Source organism: Oryza brachyantha, chromosome 9 (genome assembly GCF_000231095.2).
Source record: "Oryza brachyantha chromosome 9, ObraRS2, whole genome shotgun sequence".
In the NCBI taxonomy this organism is placed as follows: Eukaryota; Viridiplantae; Streptophyta; class Magnoliopsida; order Poales; family Poaceae; genus Oryza; species Oryza brachyantha.
Genome location: NC_023171.2, coordinates 6,135,215 through 6,157,022, shown reverse-complemented (window position 1 = coordinate 6,157,022; position 21,808 = coordinate 6,135,215). Strand labels below are relative to the sequence as shown.

At 41.9% G+C, this 21,808-nt stretch overlaps 4 protein-coding genes and 1 non-coding gene across 6 annotated transcripts; 1 reads left to right on the top strand and 4 right to left on the bottom strand.

Moving 5' to 3' along the window:
- Positions 1-1,009: 1,009 nt before the first annotated feature.
- LOC102708462 lies at positions 1,010-4,680 on the top strand. Of its 2 annotated transcripts, none has more exons than XM_015841394.2 (5): positions 1,010-1,224; positions 1,701-1,903; positions 2,493-2,602; positions 2,760-2,981; positions 3,064-4,680. In XM_015841394.2, the coding sequence occupies exon 5, from the start codon at positions 3,122-3,124 to the stop codon at positions 4,184-4,186; it is 1,065 nt and encodes a 354-aa protein (XP_015696880.1). In that variant the 5' UTR covers positions 1,010-1,224; positions 1,701-1,903; positions 2,493-2,602; positions 2,760-2,981; positions 3,064-3,121; the 3' UTR covers positions 4,187-4,680. The 2 variants fall into 2 exon arrangements, with proteins under 2 accessions (XP_015696880.1, XP_006660528.1); XM_006660465.3 differs by having other exon boundaries at positions 1,010-1,231.
- On the bottom strand, positions 4,641-5,713 carry LOC102708178. The gene has a single exon (XM_040527790.1). The coding sequence runs from the start codon at positions 5,598-5,600 to the stop codon at positions 5,094-5,096; it is 507 nt and encodes a 168-aa protein (XP_040383724.1). The 5' UTR covers positions 5,601-5,713; the 3' UTR covers positions 4,641-5,093.
- Positions 5,714-9,069: 3,356 nt separating this feature from the next.
- On the bottom strand, positions 9,070-10,234 carry LOC121055305. The gene has a single exon (XM_040527374.1). The coding sequence runs from the start codon at positions 10,081-10,083 to the stop codon at positions 9,376-9,378; it is 708 nt and encodes a 235-aa protein (XP_040383308.1). The 5' UTR covers positions 10,084-10,234; the 3' UTR covers positions 9,070-9,375.
- Positions 10,235-16,493: 6,259 nt separating this feature from the next.
- Positions 16,494-16,596, bottom strand: LOC121055403. Its single transcript, XR_005812530.1, has one exon. It is a non-coding gene; the product is annotated as a U6 spliceosomal RNA (small nuclear RNA).
- A 338-nt stretch (positions 16,597-16,934) lies between these two features.
- Positions 16,935-20,082, bottom strand: LOC102707895 (protein SAR DEFICIENT 1-like). Its single transcript, XM_040527704.1, has 8 exons — positions 19,894-20,082; positions 19,614-19,689; positions 19,248-19,309; positions 18,262-18,797; positions 17,970-18,130; positions 17,782-17,859; positions 17,544-17,652; positions 16,935-17,459 (listed from the first exon to the last, which is right to left on the bottom strand). The coding sequence occupies exons 1-8, from the start codon at positions 20,010-20,012 to the stop codon at positions 17,236-17,238; spliced, it is 1,365 nt and encodes a 454-aa protein (XP_040383638.1). The 5' UTR covers positions 20,013-20,082; the 3' UTR covers positions 16,935-17,235.
- Positions 20,083-21,808: the final 1,726 nt, after the last annotated feature.

Here is a 21,808-nt window from a genome sequence, read left to right as displayed (position 1 = left end):
ATTGGGAAGACCGATCGAAGACTATGCAATGCACAAAAATGAAGCGACACGATTATGTACTAACCACTTCGGTCCAGGTCGTCGAGACGCACATGCCCATGTTAAAAAAGTGGTGGGCGGGGGCTCTAAAATTGGGTGAGTAGACCATGTAGTCGTCAAGTTGGCACATGGCCTTCAATGGCTCCGTGAACCTACCGAATCCCATACTTAATAGGTTCGAACGAAGAGTTGGATGCAGATTCGACATATCCTCACTTTGGATAGGGATCCATGTACATTCTTCATGGGTCTTTGACCTAGTCAAGAATAATGTATATATGGGGCGAGGGGCTAAGAGAGAACAACCAAATCTTGGCTACGCAGGAGCTAGCATGACCACGAACAATGTTCCACCTCTAGATATATGGATACCATTGGAGATGCTGCGATGTTGATACTGTAGACATTTTATTTATTGCTATCATAGCCTACCTATTACCGTGTACTACCGTCTTGTTTCATGTAGATAGACCAATGCGTACTTCCACACACACAACAATGACTTCATGGGGTGTTTGGGATAAGGGGCTAAACTTTAGCCCCTTGTCCCATCGAATGTTTGGACACTTATTATAATAGTAAATATAGATTATTAATAAAACATATCCATAATCTTGGATTAATTCGTAAGACGAATCTATCTAGTCTAATTAATACATAACTAGTCTATGTGATGCTACAGTAAACATGCTCTAATTATGGATTAATTAGGCTTAAAAAATTCGTTCCGCGGATTAGCTCTTATTTATAAAATCAGTTCTTTTATTAGTCTACATTTAATACTTTAAATTAGTGTCCAAACATCCGATATGACATACAACTAAAAAATTTAGCCCTATCCAAACCATCCCGGGGTAGAATTAACGTTGTGCCCATATCAATGTGACCGCTCATCAGCACAAACCGGTGTGAGTCCCCTGCCCATAATTACCTCTCCCTCCCGCGTCGTACGACAAATCCATCACACGTTTCGCCTCCCTCCTCCGCTCGTCCCTCTCCCCTCCGCTTCACCAACCCGCAAAATTCCCGAGGAGGAGCACCAAAACCATTAATAAACCCTCTCCCTCTCCCTCTCCTCCTCCGCCCCTCCGATCCGCCATCACAAAAGCCCCCTTCCTCCCTCGCTCCTCATCATCATTCGCGCCAACAACGATCTTCGACCCTCCTCAGCTGCTGCGACTGCGGGTGAGTGGTGAGTGTCCTTGCTTCGTGTTCTTACCCCCTCAAACCTCCTCTTGAAAGATCGGATCGATTGGGTTTGGATCGGTGTTCGCGCGGCGTTTCTTTCTCTTCTCGTTAATCGCTAAAGATTTGATTTTTTGTTTGGTGGTGGGGGATTTTTATTAGATGTATCTATCGGATTTCGAGGTGGTTCGGTCTGTTTCTATTTTTATTTCTTTTATTATCTCTTTCCTTTCTTGTGGCGGACTTCCTTTTCTTCTGGGAATCGATTGATTGATTGTTCGATATCTTGCCAAATCTAATCTGCTCTTCTCCGTGGGCGTTCTTGGAAAGCTCTCTTCTTGGAGGTGTTGGATTTTGCCCCGTTTCCTTTCTTGATCTCCCCTGCTCCCTTTTTTCTTTCTTGGTTGGTCTGATCGATTCGGCTTTGATGTCGCCGTGGCTTTTCTTACTCGGATCGTGTGTGATGCTGGGGCCAGAGAGTAGGAGGAGGAGGAGGAGGAGAGCTCGTCGTCTCCGCGGCCGCGGCTGGTGCTCCTGGTTGATATATGTCGCCTGCTCTGCTGCTGCTCCATGGTTCTGAGCTCCTCTCGCCGCCACCGGTTTCTTCTCGCTCTCTTCTCCTCCGAGCCGCGCAGAGGGGCGCGACGACACACGACAACAACCCCTTCAGGAGATCCAGGTAATTCTCTCGCCATCTTGTTTATGCACTGCATTTCCCTGTTTTAGATAACAACCCTGTTCATGTTTGATTCAGGTTCGTGTAAGCCTCAAAATTTTTTAAGTTTAACTATATATAGGTATATATAATTACTTATGTTTACACGTGTTTAGTTTTTTACGCTCTCTAATAGTATTCTAATGTATATTCTTTTGTTATCGTATTCCTTACCTGACATCCGGTTAATCTGTTCTGTTCACGCACCTGATTCTGATTTAAAATACTGATTCTGTTTTATTATTTTAAAATTTGTTGTTCTTTAAATTTAATGTTTTTTTATCATTAATCCCACTCCTGCACAAGTTTGTATTGATTGCCAAACCGCGTAGGAGAAATATTGACCTGCTGATCTTGTCAGGGTTATATGTTGCCTCATCTTTGGAGGCAAAGATGAGGCGTGTAAGTTGGGATATTTTATTGGAAAAGGCCAACAACGCTCTATCTGCTGCTTTATCATCACAGCATTTTGATGTTATTTTGTGGTGTTTTCAAGCGCAAATTCTCTAATGATGACCAATGCTGAGTTGTGCCATCTTTCTTGTGGTTACAGATTTGGATTTGGGGTGAAATACTGTGGGTTTCTCCATTTAGACTGGTGCTCTGTTCGGACCAGCAGGTGATATAGTAATAGTAATTGAAGAAAGCCCCAACTTAAACTTGGTAAGTGTTATCTGTTTTTAAGGCAACGTGTTATCAGCACATATCTGCTATCGCAAATTATAACTTTCCTAGTTTTTATTTACTTAAAGAGAACCTTTTAAGAATACCTCAAAACGGGCATCATCACAAGACCTCAACATTCTTTTGATGTTTGCAGGTTGGTTTGGGTGCATTAAATACAAAAGAATCCCTCCTCCATTCTTTAAGATCACAAAAAATCGGCCTGGTTTGTGATTCCTCTCGGACATCTTTGTGCAAACAAGAGTGCTCTTTCGCTCCAGTTTAAAGACTTGGTTTCTGATTTTTTTTCGAGATTCTGCTATTAAGTTGATATAGCAGACAACAAATCTTTGTCCTGATTCGTCTAACTTTTCAGCTGGTATGGGAACATCTCTTATGTTATGCTTGTTTGCAATTGCATCCTTATATGAGCACATTTGACACACCTTGGCCTTTTGCAGACTGCAATCCAGTTACATCTGGATCTTACTTTTAATCTGGTGCTTGTTACGCGTTGAGATGATGGTGCCCTCTTCGCAGAAGATCCGTATTTTCTGCTCTGATCCTGATGCCACTGACTCCTCTGATGATGATGACCAGAGTGCCAATAAGGATAGAAAGGACAAGATAATGATAAGGGAAATACTATTTTCCATGGACAACTCTAAGGAATCCAAAACTGTTGTGAAGACCCTTGTTCAACGTGACACAGAGACTTTCAAGGGTACCGAAAAGGAGCCAACGAGCAAATACAGGGGTGTGCGCCGGAGGGCCTGGGGCAAATGGGCAGCAGAAATACGTGATCCTGTGAGGAAGTCCAGGAAATGGATTGGGACATTTAACAGCGAGGAAGAAGCCGCTGCGGCATATCTCGCACAATCAAACCAGTTCCATGCAGAAATGATGGCCTTGAAAGGCCAATCATCTGTATCAGAACGTGAAGATCTATCCAGCTCTGTTACTATATCCTGTGTGTCCTCATCTCAGTCATGTGAGCAGAAGATTCAGGCACAGCCACAGGCACACAAGAGACAAGCACACAAGAAGTTGTCTCACTCATGTGAGCAGAAGATTCAGGCACAGCCACAAGCAAACAAAAGAGTGTTGGCGGGAATTAACCTTGAAACCGTTGAGCAGAAGGTTCAAGCACAGCCACAAGCAAACAAAAGAGCGTCAGCGGGAATTAACCTTGAAACCGTTGAGCAGAAGATTCAGGCACAGCCACAAACACACAAGAGATTGTTGGTGGAGATTAACCATGAGACTGTGGATGAAAACTTACCGAACGTATCGTCCACGCATAAATGCAAAGAGATCTCAGTGGATGCTTCTCTAGGCCAGATAGATGAGGTTCCCACAAGCAATTTTGTTAGCCATGCCAATGAATTTCGACAGATAGATGTGTTCCCAGTTAGTGATTTTGTCGGCATGACAGATGAGCCACCGGGTGATGACTACATTGGCCTTGCAGACATCAGCCATCTGCCGCTGCCTACTCAAGATCCTAAATTTGACCTTGATGCAGAACTCAACTGGGATGGATTTGACTTTGCTTCATTGGAACAACTACTCAACGTTCTTTGACGCCTTGAATCATGGGATCTGTGGAAAAATCCTCTTTGACGCCTTGAATCATGTAATCTGTGGAAAAATCCTTGTTGATTGCAGGAAGTTGATTCAGGTTTCCATGCTTCACATTGCTGGCAGGGTGAGTGTATGATCTGGAGATTTTCATCTCCAATTTTGTCGGAATATTGTACAGTCCCCCTACAGTAATTTATTTGCTGAAGGCAGATAAGTGCCTAGTATATGTATATGTTCACCCATCTCAAATACGATAATGAGACGGTGGTGAAGAAACCAAGGATTTGTGTATTTGTTTCCATTATAATATTTATTAGTTTCGATATTTTCAATCTTGTGGTTACTGTTAAAATTCAGTTATTGTAAGTAACTTTGCTAATTATAGGCAATGAACATTTGCTAACTATAGGCAATGAACATTGGATAAGAGATACTAAGAATAGACCAATTCGCTGTTGAACTAAAACTATCATTTTTATTATTTTTCCTTTGTTAAATATGTAACATTTTTCCCCCTGAAGGACCGAGTCAGATACTTTCCATGGTTACAGACACCATACTTGATTCATTGATTCTATCAATTACCTACATGATTTTGACTTTGCTGAAACCCAACATTGCTTCTCAGTGTATGGCATTAGTTCCAAATTACACTTGTATATCACGCCCACATTACTGCTAATACAAATACTAGCAGATAGATATACTATAATAAACATGCAGTCTAATGGTGATGATGCAATTTCTGAAAGTTCAGAATGGACAGGCAGGCATAAAATATGTTTTCTCTAGATTAGATAGATGGTACTACTTTTTTCTGAAGTTAAGGCAGGCAGTGCCTCAGCTGGGGATGCAAAACGCTGGAAGAAAACGAGACGGCCGCCGGCTCCGGCGACGGCGGCGGCGATCAGTAGGCAGCGGCGCACTCGAAGGCGACGTCGCAGCCGGGCACTGGGGTGAGCTTGATGGCGTGCTTGACCCTGCTCATGAAGACCGGGAGGTAGGACATGGCCTGGCAGATGCAGGCGTTGTCGATGCCCATCAGCCGCCGGCAGCACGCCGTGTCGTAGGGGTCGGCGCGGTGGCTGCGCACGCGCCCGCCGCCATGCCCGTGCTCGTGCTCGTGCTCGTAGTCGGTCTCGTGCCCCCCGTCGCCGCCGCGGGGCCGGTGCTCTGCCTGCACCTCGTAGCCACCGCCGGCCGCCCCCGCCGCCATCGCCGACTCGTTGAGCTGCCGCAGTGGCACCGCCGGGTTGACGCCCGCGAACGTCCGGAGGCTGCAGGCCTCGTTGGCCAGGTTGAACTGGGACCTGCAGAACACCTGGGCGTTGGCCTCTGTTGCCATGAAAGTGAACAGTGACAGCAGGAGTAGTACTACTAGTGGCAGCAATGGTGATCTCTTCTTGCTCTCCATTGCTGTTTCTTTTTCTCTCTTTCTTTTTTTTCTCTCTTTTTCTCGTGTGTGGTTTTCTGAGGTTGTTGTGTGGATTTGGAGGATGGGTTTTTTTGGCAGGTTTAGCGAAAATGTGGGAGGGCTTAAGTAGCGAAAACGACGATCCGTTTAGGAGATGTTCTGGTTATTTTTCGGTGGTTGGGGTTAAGAGTTAGGAGGGTGGTCAAGGAGGCTGTTAGGATCATGCAATCTGATGCAGGAGATTCAGTTTGCTCATGCTTGAGTTGTGAGTTTGTGACCAGTTTGACAATTGACTTTACATGTTATCTTTTTTGTGTGTGTGTTTTTTCCCTGTTATATGGTTTTGTGGCCTGGACTGCACCTTTGGTCTCTATGATATGTTTTGCAATTTGCATTGCCTTTTCCTTTTCCTTTATTGGTTAGACCTTAGGGCTAGCAGAAGAAGCATGACATGGAGTGAACTTTTCATCTCTAGAAGTAGAATATCATTTGCAGTTTGCATTGCCTTTATTATTATTATTATTATTATTATTATTATTATTATCATTTTCAGGGTGATCTTTTATTCTTTCTTTCTTTCCTTCTGAAAGGCAAGTTAGGTTAAACAGACGAGAAAAGTTGAGCAATTTACTTGGGTACTTTTAACTCCTCAAGAGCATAACTTGAACTTCCATTGCATATGAACAGAATCAATCAGGCAATACAACATTTGACAGCTTTTAGTTGGCACGTTTTGAAGGATATATATCTGGAGTCTTTGGTGCCCAATATTCTCTTTCTCTGGGTGGCAAAGTATTTCGATCTTCAGGTCGAAAGAACTTTTTGACGACCTGACCCTGTTACTCGCTCTGTCCCAAGTTATGAGGCACGGTTTAACTTAGTTTTTAGTTTCTCTCGAAGTATATCATTGTTCATTATGAAATCAAATACGAATCGAAGAATATTATATTCATATCACTAATTCAATATATTATTGGGCACCTTATAATTTGGATCAGAGGGAGTATGCTGCTACTTTTAAACTGCATGTTCAGTCAACTACAAAACTAATTACTCACAAACAATATGCTGTATATAACTATTTATTTATTTCAGAAAGAAATAATCTGGACCTATGAATATCAACTTCAAAAGAATTCGTCAATTATAGGAATATGCAAAAGCTCTTTCACCATTTCCTTTTCTTTTAAAGCGAATTATTCCCTTGCACATATTCAGACGCAACAGGAGGTAAACTTGGCAGGCTTAAAGGCGGAGCATATCTCTGTCATCTCCTCCCTAAATGCCTCCAAAACGAAAGGAATTTCATCATGTAAACATTTTTTTTGCAGAGTACTATTATTTTATAACAAAAATTATAAATATATACTTTATCATTCTTCATTTACTTAGCCTTTTGTGTTCAAGAGAGGTGCAGAAGTAAAATTGTACTACATCCGTTTCATAATATAAAATGTTTGACTTTTTAATTGTAACGTTTTGACCATTCATCTTATTCAAAAATTTAGTACAAATATAGAAAATAACAAGTCATGCTTACAATTATTTTGATAATAAACTAAGTCACAAGCAACATAAATAATATTTTCATAATTTTTTAAATAAGACAAATAATCAAACATTATGAGTAAAAAAGTCAAACATTTTACATTATGAAACGAAGGGAGTGTTTCATGAGGCCACGTTTGATTTATAGACTATTAAGCGGATTATTATTGTGGATTATCTACTTCAGCTTTCAAGTCGAAGCTGTTACCAGATATGCTCATAATTTTTTTAAAATAAAGAACTTTAAAACTTTCAGTATTATATTTGCAGGATATATGATGATCCTTGTGTTTGGGATGTGCTTATTAAAAGCGCTACAGTGTGACACTACTGGCAAACAGCACATGAACCTTAACCAATCGCATAATTGCGACTGAATTTAGGCATCTTTGTGGAGAGGGAGGAGAGGTTGCTGTCAAAGGGTGATGTGCTGGTTAACCAGCTTCTGCTGCTGCAGAATGGGCTTGGGACCCACCATTTGCACTTTCTGTTTCTCCCTTAAACATTCTGGTACGGGCTGCAAAAATAGTCTCACAGCTGGCCCCTGTTGGTTCTTCAAGTTTTAATAATAATGGATCTTTTTTTCCATTTATTAGTAGTTTCGACAGACTTTTTCATTGTTCACATAATTAGTTGAGACCTCTAAAATATGAAATTTTGTGAGAATATTGAAGGAAAAGGAATGGAAATCACGTAGAATTCCCGCGCTCCAAATAAGTCATACATGAACTTGACAAGAGTGTCTAGCGAACCTGCCTAAGAACTCCTTTGGAATGTATGAATTTTACAGGACATTCACATGTTCAATTATTTCAATATTTTCATGAAATTCTGTCAAACCGAATAGACCCTAAATCTCCTTATGGAGCTAACCATAGGCTTCTACATGCTCTCTCCTTGTGCACCACATACATTACTATCTATCGGCGTTCCTGAACGTAGCAATGTTTGGTTGCTTGCATGAGCCGTTTTCTTGACGTGTCGCAACCCTAGTCGGACTATTGCACAAGGGACAAACATCTCGAACTCGAAAGAAAGATGATTACAAGATGATCACGATGACACGAGTTCACCCGAAAATTTGTTTCAAGATGTGACTGCCTCCCAAATTAAAAGTGATGTGTCCACTTGGAAAAATTGAAATCCTCTGAGAACGACACTCTTTGCATTATCGGATCGCTGCAGAGCTGGAAATGACCCAGAAAACCATAGGAGACATTGACGCCTGAAATGGCCAAATTGTTCGGCACATAAAGGCATATTTGGTGTGATAGGGTTTGGACAGCGATGACTGGTCATAATTAAAATTAAATGGCCTAGTTAATTAATTGAAACCTTGACAAATTGTATGAATGATTTTTAATCTGTAGAAATAGAATCAGCGGGTGGGTTAATTAACTTTTATTGGTCAAAAATCAGCTGCTGCTAACACGCGTAATTTACTTAGTATCCATTATCTAATTCATGTACCCATCGTCTAGGTCAAAACTATGCAAATCACGTGGAAACAGACGTGTTCATGCAAGCTTGGACCATATGTGTTAAAACAAAAACAAAAGCTAGATTACGACAGGTTTTATTCTACTTTTTTTTTTCATGAGCACGAGATAATTACCATTAGATGTGTGTAACAAGCCAGACTAATCACTTCAATCACACACTACCTATCAACCCCTCGTCTCATGGGACCCATATGTCAATGACTCAGAGCTCGATCGGTATCCCAAGGTTAAATCAGACAATACGAAGGAGGCATATGACAAATGAAGTGGAAAGAGTGATGTTTTTTTATGGTTGATCACCACGACATGAATCAAAGAATTAATGGTGGTGCAAAAGCTAATCAATTGTACATACAAGCTTTAGGATGAAATCATCATCATCCCCAATTTGTGAATTGTGATCACCATCAAACCAATTGTGAAATCCAACATCTCCTCTGAATTCTGCTGCAGATCAACAGCTAAGCATATGCCCCCCTTCCTACCTCCTCCAATCTTTTCTTTTAATCATTTGATTAATTTGTTTTCTAATTGTGCAGATTAACAAATAATCCCAACCCCCACTAGAAGTAATCAACCAACCAAATCCCCATCACCACCAAACCCTAAAATGGCATTCACCTTATTTGGTCCTCCTCCCCCTGACAGGCGGGGCCCACCTGGCAGGCTAGGGAATCGTCGTGTTCACACCTGCACCCACCGCCGCGTGCGGACGCGGCGCCGTCTCAGGTTGGAACGCCGGCGAGGCGGCGGCGGCGGTGGTGGTGCCGGACGGCGTGGTCGTGGCGCCAGCCGATGACCACCGGCTGCGCCTCCGCGGCCGGGGAGCGGCCGCCTTCATCGGCGTCCCACCACGCCTCGCCGCCGTCGGACGCGTCGCCCCCGCCGCTCGCGGTGATGGAGCCCCAGAGGCGGATGGCCGCGGAGGAGGAGGAGGGGGAGGAGGAGCTTCCCGGCGCGAGCAGCCTCGCGCCGCCGGAGAGGCGGCGGGGCAGGCCCTGCCAGGTGCGCACCACGGCGCCGCCCCACGGGAAGCAGCCGTCCTCGTCCTCGTCGTCCGCGGCGACCTCGTAGTACCCGATCCTCCTGCTTCTGCTGCCGCTCCAGTCCTCCTCGCCGGAGGAGCTCGCCTCCTCATCCTTCTCCTCCTCCTCCTCCTCGTCATCGCTGCCGTCCGAGTCGGAGTCATCCCCAGACGAGTAGTACGTGGAGATGTGGGAGGAGATGACCTCCTTGCCGCGAGAGCGGAGGCGGAGGATGAGCACCTGCAGCCGCCGGAGCAAGCTGGGCAGCGTGGCCAGCGCTGCGAGCGCGACGGCCAGCGGCGCCCACATCTCCGCCAGCAGCGCCGCCACGCTCGGCCCCCGGAAGAACCTCCCCACCCCGGCCTCCAGCATCGCCGCCGCCGCCGTCTCCATCGCCCCCACCTCCATCCTCACCGCTGCCGCCGACGAGGCGCCCAAAAATCAAACCCTTTTCTTTTCCCTTCCAAAAAAACCAAATTTTTTACAAAAAAAAGAGAGAAATTTTCTCCTCACACGTTATCGCGTCGGGTCGAGAGAAGAGAAGAGAGGAGAGGAAATGGAGGCGGCGATGGCCTTCGCTTTAAAGCCACAAGGGGGAGGCGGGCCCCACTGCGCGGGCCCACCTTGTCAGTGACCCGCGGCGTGGGGGCGCGTGGGTGGGGAAAAGGTTTTGCTGCGGTCGACCCGCGTACGGCGTTTCCCCACCCGACCCGTTCCGACCGACGCCGTGGGATAGTAGCCGACACGTGGGGCCCAGATACTCCTGGGACCCACGTGTCATTGAGGTCGCGTACGGGGGTCCAGGTGTAACCGCAGCCGCGCGGGGCGCGCAACCCGAGCGACATCGCGATGCCGTCTCGGGGGAGGCGCGCGACCGAGCGGGGGACAGGCACTGACGGGTGGGGCCCGCCGACGCGCCGTCAGCTGACGCGTGGGTCCCACCGGGGTGGTTAGGCGCCACGTGGCCGGGGAGGTCGGTGGGCCCCAGCCAGAGGCGCTGGTGAGCGAGTGATGAGTCAGCGTCGCGTGCGCGCGGTGGGCGTGGGGAAGGGAAGGAGGCGTGATCGTGTGGCTGGGATTGGTCCGGATCCGGACCGAGGTCCTCGGCCACTAGCCTGGCGCCACGTGTTCCTCTCATGTGACGCCGCGTCCACGTATGCATGGGGTAGGATGGATCGTATAGATAAGACGTGTGGTCGTTTGTCCGGCCAGCCCGGAAGTTTTATCTGCACCGTTATCGTGTTCTTATCGCTTTTTCCTCGATAGGGTATTTCTATCGTTTTTATAAAACTAAACACTACTCTACCAATGCAAACACTACTATTCCACACTTAAATTTAATGCTACTTATCTCACATGATATCTTAGATGTTGTGTAGAAACCATGTCTCATGCTAGACATGATTTCATTCTCTTTCCTTATTTATTCACTTGCCACACCATTTTTCATTCTATGTGGCAACTTATTTAATGCTATGGACACCATCTTAATCATTGGATTGGAAATGCTCTGACTGGCTCAATCTTACTCGCTTCATTCTAAAATATACTACAATACGTAAATGTTAAATATAAAATAAAATTAGGTGTATGATTATCTCTTCCTTCTATCTCTCCCTAATTTTCATGTAGGTACAAGATTCAGCGTGTAGCAAGCCCTTTACCTCATACAATGGATCTATCCTATGTTTTCTTGCTAATTAAATAGGCTTTTAAATTGGTTTTTATAGGGAAAAACATCTAAAATTGCTTTTTAAGTGAATATATAATTATTCTTTTAAATTTGTTTTTATAGGTCATTATATGTAAGCTTCAACATTACAATCCCTTCAAATATATAACAAATTTTTAGATTTCACATTCTCCTTAAATTTAAGGTATTCTCTGGTACTAGTTGTCATATGTATCATTTTTTATTTAAATTTATTTCTATCATACCCCCTCAGCTATCCTCCCATCCCACCAACCACTCATTTAAGACATACTAAGTTATTTTATCATATCCTTAATCTATGTAGATAAGAAAAATATTTGGATAGAGGGGCCATGTAAGCTAAGACCGCGAAATTAACTTATCTATCTAATATGGTACCAGAGGATTTTCCACAGTTGATCTCCAAAACACTTAATGCTGCCATTGATTTAGGAAAGGTCTTAGAAGTCGAGGCCTTTTGTAAGCCACAAGTTGAAATTTGTTTAGTTGTTGTAAAATATTTGCTCGAATCATGTTGTTTAATTAGCTGTCGTGTGTGCATTGCATTTGACTCGTCGAGATGCCTTGATTGGTCATGCTTGCACGGACCCATGGATTGATTATGTGGTGGCCAAGACGACCAGTCCATGCATCCAGCCTAGCTTGCCCGGACTACATTTTTATATTTTTTCAAGAAACTTAAATTTTTTATGTATGGATTTTTCAATAGATGGTTTTGCGTATGAAGAAATGCATATAAATTAATGATTTCAATTTGGTTGCCATTCATAGCTAGAGTAGCTACTCATGAAGAATGTCTTGCGTGCACAGATGTAATATTCAAATGCACGGCCTTGTTAACTTGCAAGCAATATATACGAACCATGCATGCATGCGTTGTAATTAGTATAGATTTTGGAAATTTTATTCTAGATTTTATGGAGAGATGCTGGAGGGAGTGGCTATCAATTAAGAACATTAAATATATATGTGACCTCGTTGTATTTATGTTTACAACTATATTTTTGTGATTACTACACTAACAGGTCCGTGTATTATAATAGATATTTATATATAATTCCACGATGGGTAGTATGCCTATGCGACTAGAAGTCAGAGGTTTAAAAATCAATATTTACTACTCCCTCCATCTCTAAATGTTTGATGCTGTTGACTTTTTTATATATATTTGATTTTTTTATATATGTTTGACCGTTTGTCTTATTCAAAAAATTTACTTAATTATTAATTATTTTTATATCATTTCGTGTAGTGTTAAATATATTTTTATGCATATATATAGCTTTACATATTTGACAATTTTTTTGAATAAGATGAATAGTCAAACGTGTATAAAAAGTTAACGGTGTCCTATTTTAGGGACGGAGGTAGTAGCTTCGATCATCATCTGTTTATCAGAATCTCGAGCTCTCCTAAAACACGGCCTTGAAGTCAGGCACACCACAAAATTCACAGGAAGAACAAAATTCAGGAGGTGGTATGCATGGGAGCAGATCTTCCATGTGAGAGCTGTCCATCTTTGATGGCGCCAAACTATTGCAGATACATACATGCGCCGAAAAGTCGGGTAGGCAGTTATGCAGAAGGCAAGGCAAACCAGATGCACGCCTTTCTTTGCAATGAATAACCAAACTCTAGCTGAGCTCGTAACTAAAATTTCATGCTTGTACTAGCTGATCACACAATTGAATAATGAATAATGTACACACTCCTGTCCAAGATTAGGTACAGTACATATAAAGAAATGAATATTATATTACCTCCGTTCCTAAATATTTGACGCCGTTGATTTTTTTATATAAGTTTGACCATTCGTCTTATTCAAATTCTTTTGTAAAATAAGTAAAGCTATATATATATATGTATAAAAGTATATTTAATAATAAATAAAATGATATAAAAATAATTAATAATTATATAATTTTTTTAATAAGACGAATGGTAAAACGTGTATAAAAAAGTTAACGGCGTCAAACATTTAGGAGCATGTACAAATATTCAATTAAACTAACTACTGCTCCTGCAGGGACACACAGAGGAATGCATGAACCGGCCGCAATCCACGGCATGCATGGCATTGATTTCTTGTCTCCAACATGCGAATTATGTATAGTTGCAATGATATATAGTGTACCAATTGTATAATATGTATTAGGGTCAGCAACCGAATCTCTGCACTGTTTAACAAATTTTATATATATCTTGATCTGTATGCTTGCTGCAAGCATGTGTTTATATATATTTATTTACCGTGAGGTACTAATATCTTTACACGTGCTATCCACCTTACAACCAAGCATGATATCTGAAGGTATCATGTAATCGTGACGGTTCGATCTATCGTCACCAACAGTCGAGATTTTAGTATCAACTTGATCATGAGGTGGATAGCACAAGTAATAATTTTAGTACCTCACAGTATAAGTATCTCGCAGTACAAAAGTAATGATAAGAGTAAAGCTCTAATTCCAAACATATACATATGCTACTCGCATAATGCAGCATTGAATTAAGAAATTAGGTACTATACTGGTGATTATGAACTTATTAATGTAATTAATGTTTGATTAGTCTTTGATGCCCTGTGTCTGTGTATGTCGATGTGCTGTCTCTGGACAAGGACACTTAACCACATCGAGTTAAGTGTGCATGAAGTGGGGCACAGTCGTTTGACCAAGAGGGGAGAGAGAGAGAGAAAGAGAGAGAGAGGGGTTACAGTTGCTACATTGATTTTTCCTCGTCTAGATGAGGTTTGGATGATGATTAGCAACGAACAATTGGGAAAAAATATATGACATTTATTTTTTTAATGGTCTTCACTCTGTTACTATGATCACAATTTGTATCAGATAAGTATTAAAACCTAGCAGTAAGTCTAAGAAAAGAAAATAAAAAGGTCTCATCATATCAAATGTTAATTACTACCAAAATTAACCAGTTGCCAACTGCCAACACGTCGGTAAAAACCAAATCTGGTCACAACGTTTCCCTCGAGCCTTCCATGATTTAATCACGGGGAGATTTTTTTTTTCCTAAACGAACAGCGGCAGTATTGACGAGTAATATGTCCGTGTAATAACACAAAAAAGTCTATACGATTATGAGGTGCGAAAGTGACTACAAACCGTCTTTTTAATGTGGCCTAATATGAGAAATGGACTATTTTTAAACACTTGATTTTTCTCGAGGGAATTGGTTTTCTCATTTAGGAGTGTGTGAGACGTACTAGTACACGTGATACGAGGGAGGGGTGAGCGGACAAACGACTATGCTTTTTAAATAGTAGAGACATTTGTACTACAATGACAACACATCCATAAAAACACAAATTTGATCACAACATTTTGCTTGAGCCATCCATGTCACGATCACGTAGACTTTTAAATGAAAATGATATAATGATGTTTCATACTAATATAAGAGAAAAATATTACAAGACTACAGCCATGAGAGGTTATAATCAAGCAATTTTTTAAAAGGAAACATCACCACACACCAATAACACCTAAATACTCAATGAACTAGCATCGTACCAATCATCGCCTAGATCTGTAATGATGCCAACATAGAACAACCCACAAACATACCCAAACAGTTAATGTTTCAACCTCGAGTACCATGAGGAGGGTTGCAAAACAATAATGAAGAAAATCCACACATCACTTATACAGACCCGCCGCCACCCAAAAGCGCCTCTCCAACTCACTAAGGCAAAAGGAGGATATTCTATATGACCCTCCTGGATCCAGATGCGGTGACATAAGTGTCGTCTCTACTCGTTAGAGATTTCACTTGTGGTTTTCACCCATATAATTCTACCAGTGGGAGAGTGAAACACATCATGGATTCATGGTGCTTGAAATGTCATCGTTGCATGTGGGAAGCGACACCCGGAAGAAAAGGGACTAGTGCCAGAAGACTTTTATTTTTCAAAAAAAAAATATATTACTCCCTGATGTTTTAGGTACTTTTCCGGGCATTTTCTGCCGACCAGAATTCATGGAAGGGCACACCATATGAATCACGAATTCACGATGTCGACTTGATTACGTTTGCATGCAGCAGCACCTGAGAGACATAATTAATCAGAATGTTCGCTACTAACCTATCTAAAATATATTCCATACTGCATCCTATCTTATATTGTTTTATATATATGCTTACCTCTACTGATCCATGTTACAACATGAAAACGACGGGTCATCGTGCGACCCAATTAGGGTTTTGATCACGTATGTTATGTGCTGCCGGTGACACTGACCCTTAACCACCACACAACACGCTAGATGATTATTGGTGTACTGTTGCATTAAGAAATGACTAACTGTTGCTAGCTCCTATCATTGCTTGCTTTTTGATATGTAGTCGGAAATCGATCAGAGTTAGCTCACAGTTTGACCAAGGAAAAATTAATGCACGATACTAAGATAGGTTTACCAATACATAATTTCATATTTTCTCTCTTTTTTTTGTTCGCGATATATAGAATGGGTGTTTGTTAATTAGGAGCAACAATAATTAAGCTTCTAACTTTAATTTGTTTGTAGATAGGACTTCTTTTTTTTTTAATTTCTTACTGGTATCCACATCTCTCTTTGGATATGGCCGTGGTTGACATATACATTGTTGTAGTTCGTTGCATTCTTCTGGAGTGCCATTTTTCAGACTTTGGAGTAAGGTGATTAAGTATAAACCTCCCCCCAAAAAAGAATTCTTCATTTGTAAATGTCACCATGAACAAAAATGTTTATTGATAGTTTCACTTAAAACAACTGCACGAATGCAAAACATTCAGAATTCCAGCTTTCAGGTTCCCCCAGGGACCTGGTTGCAATAATCATAAAGAAACGTGGGAGAAAACTGAATTTTCAAAAGAGCCAACGATGCCACGGTGGCGGATACGTTTCAGTAATTTAGGGTCCAAAATGTAAAGTTTAAAACAACTGCGCGAATGCAAAACATTCTGAATTCCAGGCTTTCAGGGACCTACCTGGTGGCAACAAGCGCGAAATGTAGAGGGTTCGAATAGAAAACTTCAGGGGCATATCTGAGAGAAAAAAAAGTCGGAAGCAGACTGGCCAGGGACCCGGACAGAATTCTCAAAAAAAATTTGGACCATTTCTCGATTTGTGCGTGTCATCCTTGCGCAGGGGCTATGCTAATCTTCTCTGTATCGTTCCAATTTTATCGGATGTCTCCGAAGAGACGATTGAGAGACGCACAGAGACGTATATAACCAGGGATTGGTTGGGTTGGTTAAGCGGTATGGTACTAATTGTCTACCCTGCGGGCTGCTCCCCGCACGAGCCACCCGCCGCAGTCGTGGGCCGCGGGTGCACATGGGCCGGATCTCCCGCAGCTGGCCCAACTATAAACAGAGCGAAGCGGCCCGCAACCGATTGTTGGTGAAAAAAACGATGAATGGCTTTTAAAAAAAGCTATGAATGGCTTTTTTAAAAAAAGCAAATTTATGAATGCTTTGTTGTCACTGATGCATGCAAACATTTATTTTTCTTTCATGTATATTGTTGGTGAAAAAAAAGGGAATATTAATTGCAAATCAAATGCAATGATTTCAACTGTTTGCATATTAACATCACCATATTCTCTGGCTGTACAAATTACTATCTACACCCAGGATTCTTTCATGCATGGACAGTAGTGGTACTGTAATATCATGCTGTCTACTGCACAGAAAAAAAGAAAAGAAAAGAAAAGAAAATAACAGGATGCTACAAAAAGTGGTGCTGCAATTAGGATGGTTGTTAATTTGTACAGATATGGGCCCTTCATAATCAGGCAAAGCGCAGAAAAAATTGGAGATTTAATTAATTAAGCAGAGTGTGCTAGATCAGTTCTGGTCCCACACTGAACTGTTGCTGTTCCATCCAGATGCAAGGGCTCCACATTGCAGCATCTTCAGTTACAGCAGCCAAAGGATCTTGAGAGTCCAGCTGGTCTCTGCACTTGCAATGAGGCCCTGTGATCGTGCTCATCTCTTCTGCCTGTAGTGATAGACTGTGTAAATCTGGAGTGTTTAGTGATGCTTCATGTGCCTGATCAAGATTTCCTGCAAGATTTGAGTGAAGGGCTAGATTATGCATCATGATTAATTGCTGAATTTCCTGGATTAACCATGAAGTTAGTATATTACTTGAAGCCACCAGGCCATTCTCTGCATCTGAGGCTGCCCTGCTTGTCACAGCTTCCTCCAGCTGATCCCAATTCTGGTATGACTGGACAGAGCATTGCTCCACTTGAATCTGAAGCAGATAATGAGATCAGATGACTTGCAAGAAAGAAGCAAATTGCATTTGTTTGTCACGATTAGCTATCGATCAGTAGCATCAATAATTTGTAAAGAAGGAAGCAAAAATGATACGATCGATTACCGTTTCTACAGCTCCGAAATCGCATGTTTTCGCGTGGTGCAGGGTTGCCTTCCACAGCCGATCGGACATGACAACGAGCTGAAAAATCCCGGATTCGAATCAAGCAATGATCCATCAGACACAACAACAAACTCTTCCATGGTTGGAGACAACAGAGATGACTCACAATTAGAGGATAGACTAATTACCTTCTTGAGCTTTGCAGGGTTGGTGTCATGCAGGTTCAGAAAACCCTGCACGTCGCAGACATGTTCAGACTCCAGCCTCTTGTGGATCGGCCCATCTTTGCGTATGTTCTTCAGCCTCCACACCTCATCATTTGGCTTTGGAGGGAAATGCTTCTTGTACACTGCCAAAATCAAGCATTGGAAAATCAAACATCTGACGAAACTGACACGAACAAACAACAAAAACCAGCAGCAACAGTTGCTGAACACAAGACAAAAAATTCAGAGTGAAGTAGCTAGATGGGGTGCTCACGTTCTCCTCGGTGATCTTTCACCACGAAGCTCTCGCTCACCGCCTCCCGGATCCTCGGCCCCGGCCCCGGCCCCGATCCCGCCATGGCGCGCACGCCGATCCTGAACCTCCTGCTCCTGGTCCAGCTCGAGTTGTCGGTGAACACCACGTCGTCGATGACGGCGACGCCACGGCGACCGTCCATCGCCACGCCGCTCAGCGTGCCAACCAGCAGCGGCCTCCTGCCCTGCCTCTCCTTCACCACCGCACCGCTGAACTCGTCGCTGCTCCACCCTTCCCGGTCGCTGTCGTCGTGGCTGAAGTCGCCGTCTAGCACGACCACCTCCAGCCTGATCGCCATGGGTGAGCCGGTAGCAAGGCCAAGATGATGAGAGGTGTTCGTGCTCATGTTCATGTCGAGGAGGTGGATTTGGAGAGGGTCGCGGTCGACGTCGACGAGCTTGTTGTTGGTGAAGATTGGGAGCAGCAGCGGCTTGGCGAAGGCGAGCTTCAGCGACGGCGATGGATCGACGGAGTTGACAAGAAGTGGAGGTGATCTGAAGATCAAGATGTAGCAAAGAAGTTTATGTGGAGGAAAAAAAATGGTGGCACACACTGCACAGAATGCTGATAATTACATTTTTCAATAATAGTAAAAAATCAATCCAGCCTCTACATTAAGATGTATCTGGCCATGACATAAATTTGTAAAGTACTGCCTCCGTTTTTTTTTAATTGACACCGTTGAGTTTTGTATCCACTTTTGATCATCCGTCTCATTCAAAAAATTATTTAATTATTAATTATTTTGTTATGATTTAATTTATTACTAAATTAATTGTAAGCATGATTTATAATTTTGCATATTTACACAAGAAATTTTGAATAATATGAAGGATGATCCAAAAGTCAACGGTTTCAATTAAAAAACATAATGAGTAGAAAATAAACTAGGGAGTTGAAGTATAAGACCATATAAGACCATAGAGTGGTAGAAGTTTGTTTACCTGTGTGGGGAATTTAGCAGGTGACCATGCTTAGAAAGACTTCTTTCCAGTTCCTCCTGAACCTGTAAATATGGTATGATAATTTTCAAGTCAGTATTAGCAATGTATCGAGTCGAACGAAGTGCAGAAAAAGGCTAATAGTTAAAATTATGGATTAACACAAATGATGTGTTTTAATAGCTTTAATTGAACATAATAAAGTGCTTTTTTAGGTTTATTTGTTTTCAAATAACAAAATAAGGTGATGGATGATTAGCTAGCCTGCCTGAATTGATGACATTTATCAAGACATTTGAGCTGCACTATCTTGTTCTTTCACACAAAAGGAAAACTTCATGGATTCGAATCTGAATTTTCTTATCGTACCGCCTTGCGAAAAAATGGTTCAAGGCCCAAACTGAGTTTCCGAATCTTCTCAGCAGCAATGGCCCCTCTAGTAATTCTGCAATAAAATGAGCAGTGGTCAGAAACAAGACCAGTAATTATGAAGAGTGCACATGTATACTGTATATAATAAATCATATGTATGCTATAAATATAAGAACACAGACTACAAAACTGGAGCACCAAAGAAATAATGCAAGTGATCTTCAGACATCAGAAAAAGGGGAACTGTAGATGTGATGATTCAGAGATCAGAACTGACGGTACAAATGACGGCATCGTCTGTCGCATCCTCTTCGCTTCCGGCCTCCTATCCTCCTCCTCCTGTTCATCAGCTCGAATCCGCCCAAACGCCATGAATCCTTGATGATCACCACTCATTTCAGATGGATGAAACAAATTCAGAAGAAGAAAGAGAGAGTGAGTGGGAAATGTGTGTGGAGGTACAATTTAATGCAGTTAAGGATCTTGGTGAATTGAAGCTGATATATATATATATATAAGCTACAAAGGGAAGATCCTTTGTAGGAGTAACTGATAACTGCAATTGCCAGAAGAATGTTCCAGGTAGGTTCCTGGAAGGTCACTGGAAGCTTGCTGCTGATTTTGTAGGTTACCTTATAATTGCCAACAATACATCATCTCATACTTAGGAGGTAGCTTCTGTGCATGGATTACATGGCATCATGTTCCTGCTAACTGCCTATTAGCCATAAGACTCAAGCTTTGCGTTTGCTATAGTCAATGAGAAGCTAAGCTACTGTAGCTGTCATTATGTCTCTCTGACTGGTGGGCCCCTCTTTGTCTTCGTGCCGCTTACTTTGCCTTGTTAGTCTCGAAGAGAGAAGCTAGCTAGGTCAAGTTGTATTGAGATTAAAGTATTGGTGATACTAGGGCCGCGTTCGTAGGTGACACGATAAGATAACTTATTCGACGCGAAAAACGTAACAATAGATTAGTACATGATTAACTAATTATTAATTATTAAAAAATATGAAATAGATTAATATGATTTTTTAAAACAACTTTTCTATAAAAATTTTTTACAAAAAATACATCGTTTAGCAGTTCGGGAAGTGTCCGCGCGGAAAACGAGAGGGATAAGAAAACTTAGTGCAACTCTCAAAAGCGGCCTGTATTAATGTGCTTGTTTGGAAGACTTCCTGACAGGACATGAGACTTAGATTAATAATAGTGCACATCGACTACAATCCGTTATTACACGAAATATTTAGATGTTCAATCCGTTACAACTTTAGGCTGCCGTTCTTTCTCTGGCTTTTTAAAAGATCTTTTTCTTAGTTTTTATGCATACACTTCCGAACTGCTAAACGATACATAAAAATTTATATATAAGTTTATCATCTCATATTTTCAGAGTAGATCTTCAACTTTGTAGTGATTAATATCACGTGCACGCTATTAAATAGCTATCAAAAAAAATTATACAATAGTTCATCTTCTATTATCCTCCAGCAACAAATGAATGCAGCCTTAGAAGTTACTGCAAGAGTTCCTCTTTTGTCTGACTTCACAATAATAAGGAATGCACAGCCGGAAGAACGACCAGTCGATCCTGTAAAAATCGAATTGACTTTAATGATATTCATATGTGCAAGTGCAATTAAGCTACGCCATAAAATTGTCAGCAGAAACCATCTCTAGGAAATTTAATTCGATTCCACGTTCTTCCAAGAACATTCACTGCCTGAATTCCGTAAGCTCTGTTCCTCCAAACTTCAACTGGAGGGAGCAGGAAGCTACCGATGAGAGCTTCCTGCAATTTGCTATGCACTTTCTGAACTGCTCAAGGAATCTCACAGCAGATACCTTACAGGGTTTCATCAGAGATGTGATTAATTAACAAATTAAAAAGCTAACGTGTAGAGGAATACTAGCAGCTAACAGCACTTTTTCCTGAGAACATCGCCCTCTCTTTTGGCTTTTGCTTCTGTTTATAAGCCATAATTTAAATTTTTAACTATAAATTTGAAGTTGATTTTGAGGTTCTTTTATTGTAGTTTACGTTTCAGCTTTGGCTTTTAGACGTTTTATGAATACGTATATAAAATTTTTATTTATAAATTATTTTTTATGTACAGATATGTCATCCGGCCTTTTCTTTTGAAGAGGAAATGTTAGATCGATGGATTGATGGAGAGGCTGAGGCCTTGGCG

What these genes read in the sequence shown, in the direction of transcription:
- LOC102708462 (XM_015841394.2), top strand. Translation starts at nt 3,122, where the DNA reads ATGATGGTGCCCTCTTCGCAGAAGATCCGTATTTTCTGCTCTGATCCT.
- LOC102708178 (XM_040527790.1), bottom strand. Translation starts at nt 5,600, where the DNA reads ATGGAGAGCAAGAAGAGATCACCATTGCTGCCACTAGTAGTACTACTC.
- LOC121055305 (XM_040527374.1), bottom strand. Translation starts at nt 10,083, where the DNA reads ATGGAGGTGGGGGCGATGGAGACGGCGGCGGCGGCGATGCTGGAGGCC.
- LOC102707895 (XM_040527704.1), bottom strand. Translation starts at nt 20,012, where the DNA reads ATGAGTGGTGATCATCAAGGATTCATGGCGTTTGGGCGGATTCGAGCT. An exon ending in CTGCTAAATTCCCCACACAG is followed by an intron (nt 18,798 to 19,247) that starts GTAAACAAACTT and finishes CTTGATCTTCAG; the next exon opens with ATCACCTCCACTTCTTGTCA. An exon ending in GAAAGATCACCGAGGAGAAC is followed by an intron (nt 18,131 to 18,261) that starts GTGAGCACCCCA and finishes TGATTTTGGCAG; the next exon opens with TGTACAAGAAGCATTTCCCT.